The sequence below is a fragment of the Charadrius vociferus genome, unplaced genomic scaffold, assembly GCF_000708025.1.
Source record: "Charadrius vociferus isolate BGI_N301 unplaced genomic scaffold, ASM70802v2 scaffold1044, whole genome shotgun sequence".
NCBI classification, from domain to species: domain Eukaryota; kingdom Metazoa; phylum Chordata; class Aves; order Charadriiformes; family Charadriidae; genus Charadrius; species Charadrius vociferus.
This window is the reverse complement of record NW_009648254.1, coordinates 1,318,229-1,322,627: the sequence shown is the minus strand read 5'-3', so window position 1 is coordinate 1,322,627 and position 4,399 is coordinate 1,318,229. Positions and strand designations below refer to the sequence as shown.

The following is a 4,399-nucleotide window of genomic DNA, read 5'->3' as shown; positions in this document are numbered from 1 at the left end:
GGAGCCCCTTTAGGCACTGGAAGGGGCTCTGAGGTCTCCCCTTTTGGCCTTCTCCTCTCCAGGCTGAACCCCCCCACCTCTCCCAGCCTGTCCTCCCAGCAGAGGGGCTCCAGCCCTCCCAGCATCTCCGGGGCCTCCTCTGGCCCCGCTCCAACAGCTCCGTCTCCTTCTGCTGGTGGGACCCCCCGAGCTGGAGGCAGCACTGCAGGGGGGTCTCCCCAGAGCAGAGCGCAGCAGAGGGGCACAATCCCCCCTCGCCCTGCTGGCCACGCTGCTGGGGATGCAGCCCGGGGTGCCGGGGGCTTTTTGGGCTGCGATCGCACATCACCGGCTCATGGGGAGCTTCTCATCCCCCAACACCCCCAAATCCTCCTCCTCAGGGCTGCTCTCAATAATGGGTGCAGGATGGGAGCAGCCGGCTTCCCTCTGCGCCGCTGGTGTGGGGTGTTTCTTTCTAAATCATGAGGGAGGAAAATAAATGTGGGTCTGGGTAAAATAACCTGCATGTGGGCTGGGTGGGAGGGGAGGGACAGGCAGTGCCGGTCGTGTCACTGCTATTTATTGGCGTCCAACATGTAGAAGAGTGCGGCGGTGCCCAGGAGTCCTGTCTTCTCGTCGGGAGTGCTTGAATAACCCAGATGAAGAGGTTGACCTTGCCCTGGAAATTTTTGCAGCCTGTCGGGAGGCTGTAAGTGGGTCAGGCAGCTGGTGTAAGTGGGAAAATAATCCAGTTCACACCGCTGGCAGCCCGTCAGCAGGAGAAAACTGAGTGCGACCCACACGTCCAGCTGCGGGAAGTAGCAAAAAGGAGGTACAAAGCGCTTCGGTGGCTCTCGCCCAACTCCGGGCTCAGGCAGGGAGCTCGTTGTGGGGTGAGGCTGAGGTCCCCGAAGGACCGGGGAGTCCCCAGAAGAGGTTCCAGAGAAGATAGTTGCATCAGCAGCTGTGAAACGCCACGACCTGGAAAAAGCCCCCGGTCGCCGATGGCTGGAAACAGCGAAAGTCTCCAGGAAAAAACTGCTGTGTTCCCCCATGGAGCATCCAGTGCTCTGGTCCAGCCCCGAGCAGCTGTGCTTCATTCCCTCTTCTGTTCCTTTCCCCCCGTACGTAGCCCACGAAATCGCAGTGGCCTTCTGGCTGTGGGCTCAGCAGCAGCATCTCTCCCTGGCGCTGGCCGCGTTTTGGGGGTACCTTCCCCCCTCTCCCCACTCCCTTGGTGCACTCGAGATGGGGCGTGATGAAAAGTGCTGGATGGATGGGAGGTATCGCTGCCCATCCCTTCTACTTCGTTCAATTACTGCTTCATTTGTTCCTACATTTAATTTGATCAAAACCTTCCAAAAACAAATCGTTCCTATTAAAAAAAAAGAGAGAGACCACAATTTCTACCCTTTATTTTCATCAGTTCTTATGGCTTTAGGCAGGTACTGTTGGATGATTCAATCACTGGTTGGACAAAGATGACATTTAATTAAGAAGGAAGGAAAAGGAAGCTAAAGAAAATAATGTATGCCGCCTTCTTTCTATATGAAGTGTGGGAAAAAAAGAGCTGAGGAGATTTTCTGTTGTGAAACGCAAGGTCTCATCGACAGTGTCAGCAACTTGGCTGCTTCGCAGCCATTCCTCCCCATGATTGAGATCCAGCCTGGGTCGCCCTTCAGCCGTGTGTCTATTCATTTAATGACCGAGTCGGTTTGGAAAACTGCTGCCCATCCATCTGTCCACCCGGGCCATCTGTCCGTCCTCTTCTGCATCCTTCCCGCTTCTTTATCCTTCCACCTCGCTGATACGGTTCGTGCCAAGACAAAATCCTCCCCAGAGCATCGCCGGGTTTGTGTCAGCAGAGCCGGATTACCGACACACCTGGAAAGCGCTGCGCTCCCATCGCGCCTTGTGCTTTTTCTCTGCGTTGCACCGAGCGGTGAGAGAAGATGAGACGGGGCAACCGAACCAGTAATCGGGTTAGGAGTAGGAATCACCTCCTCTTCTCCCTTCTTTATTCCTCCTGGTCCTGCTGCCATCCAGAGGTTCCCCCCATCTCTCCTCGAGTCCGGCAGGGAACGAGCATCTCAGCCCCCGGCGTCTCTGCGAGGTTTCCTTTTGGTTTTTTCCCCTCTCAGCTGCGAAAGAAGGAAGGAAAATGAAACCCCCAACCTCAGGCGTTTTAATTGCTCTTTAAGGTTTCAGGGGGGAGATAAAAACGAGCAGTGAAATTTTACAGTCGTGTAACGACGCCGGGAGCAGCGCGGCCAAATGAGGTTGTGAAGTTTACGGTGTGCCGTGCCGGTCAGGCAGCGCGGGGAGAGGGCCGGGGAGGTGGGGAGCAGTAAGGGATGGAGGCACAAAGGTCCCACGCTGGGGGGGGCTCATCCCATCCCCCGTGGGGTACCCTCCCTCGCCCGTGACCCTCCAGCAGGCTGGGTCCACCGGAGGCGAGACAAGAAGTTGCACCTCCTGAGTCTAGATGTCATTTAGATCTCTCTGTAGCCCATTTATCCTCTTTTCTCTCCTTTATTATTATTATTTCTTATTTTTTTTTCAAACATTGCTCCTCGCTGTTGAGGTGCTCCATGCCGGGAGCGGCGGCGGAATCCCGTCCTTCTCCCTCTTGCTCTTTGCACCCAGGTCCCGGCTGGCGGATTTCCACACCAACTGCCAAGCATCCTTCCAGTCCCTGACCGGCTGCCCCGGGGACAACTACCAGGCGTGCCTGGGCTCCTACGCGGGGCTCATCGGTGAGTGCCGGGGGGTCAGGATGGGGAAAGGTCTCTCCCACCACGGCCCCTCATCCCTCTTCCTTCTCCTCTGCCGGGAGCAGGCTTCGACATGACGCCCAACTACGTCGACGCCAGCACCACCAGCATCACCATCTCGCCCTGGTGCTCCTGCAAAGGCAGCGGCAACATGGAGGAGGAGTGTGAGAAGTTCCTCCGAGACTTCACAGAAAACCCCTGTCTCCGTAAGGCTCTTCCCCCGTCCCCCTCCTCACCCTGCCCCATCGCCGCTGGGGTGTAGCATCCCCCCTAAACATCTCCCACCCCCCAGGAAACGCCATCCAAGCCTTCGGCAACGGCACCGACGTGAACCTCTCCCCCAAGAACCCATCACCCCCCATCACCCTGCCGCCGAAGACAGAGAAGAGCCCTGCCTTGCCCGATGACATCAACGACAGCAACACCATGTACGACACGAGCGTCATCACCACCTGCACCTCCATCCAGGTAGGACCCGAGCCCCGTCACTGCTGCAAACTGGGAGAACTGGTCTGCACCCTTGGTGGGTCAAGTCAGGCAGGAGATGGGCTGCAGCAGAAAGTCCTGGATGGACTTTTTGGCTGGACTCAGCGCGTGCATCCCAGTTTGGATGCAGCGTTGGTACCCGGCTGTCTGGTAGGATCTGGCCATCCCTGGAAATGGGGGTCCGGGCACTGCCCGGGGGTCTGGCGTGGGGAAGGGAGGGATCCATGGCATGTCCACCCTCCGGCACCGTCCCCTGCCTGGCACGGCGCTGTGCCCAGGACGAGCTGAGCTGGAGTAGCTGCCCCGAGCTCGATTTCTCCTGCCCCCCTGGCTTGTTTGGGGTGAAACCAGCTTGAATTCTACGTGGCTTTGGGAAACCTGAAAAAAATACATATTTTCTTGCATTGTGCAGGGCTTGTGGGTCCGCGCTTTGCTCCTTTTGGGGGGGGGGGAGATGGGGCTGGGATGGATCTGCGCGAGTGCTTACAGCCTGGGGTTGTCCGCACTCTCTCCTGCTTCAGGCAGGAGCCCAGCAAAGACCCTGAGCCCCAGCCCGGGGAGAAGGGCTGAGCCCCTTCCCTTTCTTCTCTCCTGCCGAGCGTTTTTGGCAGCCCCGAGTGTTTGAGAAGGGCCGGAGGAGGCTTCACCCTTCAACACCAGCTTGTGCTCTGAGCCACGACTTCCAACGTGGGCTTCCAACGCACAGGGCTGCAGGCATCACCCTGGCAGGGCGGTTCTGCGGCTCCCGGGGCAGGGTGGGGGGGAATTCGGGGACCCCAAACCTCGGGGTGCGACCCCCGGCAGGAGCAGCGTGGGCTGGACATAACTTCCCTGAGCTTTTCTCCTTTCTCCTCTGCAGGAGCACGGAGCGAAGCTAAACAAGTCCAAAGAGCAGAGCCTGTGCTACTCAGAGGTATGTTTGGGGGGTGGGGGGGAGCGCGGGGAGGGGGGTCCTGGATGTTTTTCCCACTGCAAACGGCTCATGCCAGAAAAACGCCGTGCTGGGGAGCGCCGGCTTCACTGACCGGAGGGCAAAAATAGGTGTTTTCCAAGCAAGGTTGGCTGATTTTCCCCCAAAAAGGAGCCTCGATGAACCCCTGCTCTCCCCTCGCCCGCAGACGCAGCTCACCACGGACATCATGCCGGACCAGAAGACGTTC

General features: G+C 58.3%; 1 protein-coding gene across 1 annotated transcript in view; it reads left to right on the top strand.

Annotated features, from left to right (window-relative positions):
* Positions 1-4,399, top strand: part of GFRA2 (GDNF family receptor alpha 2) — a 25,731-nt gene that overhangs the window by 19,025 nt on the left and 2,307 nt on the right. Inside the window, exons 4-8 of the mRNA XM_009884370.1 lie at positions 2,626-2,735; positions 2,819-2,959; positions 3,046-3,221; positions 4,099-4,152; positions 4,364-4,395. Coding sequence (XP_009882672.1) covers positions 2,626-2,735; positions 2,819-2,959; positions 3,046-3,221; positions 4,099-4,152; positions 4,364-4,395 — 513 coding nt within the window. The remainder of the gene's footprint in view (positions 1-2,625; positions 2,736-2,818; positions 2,960-3,045; positions 3,222-4,098; positions 4,153-4,363; positions 4,396-4,399) is intronic.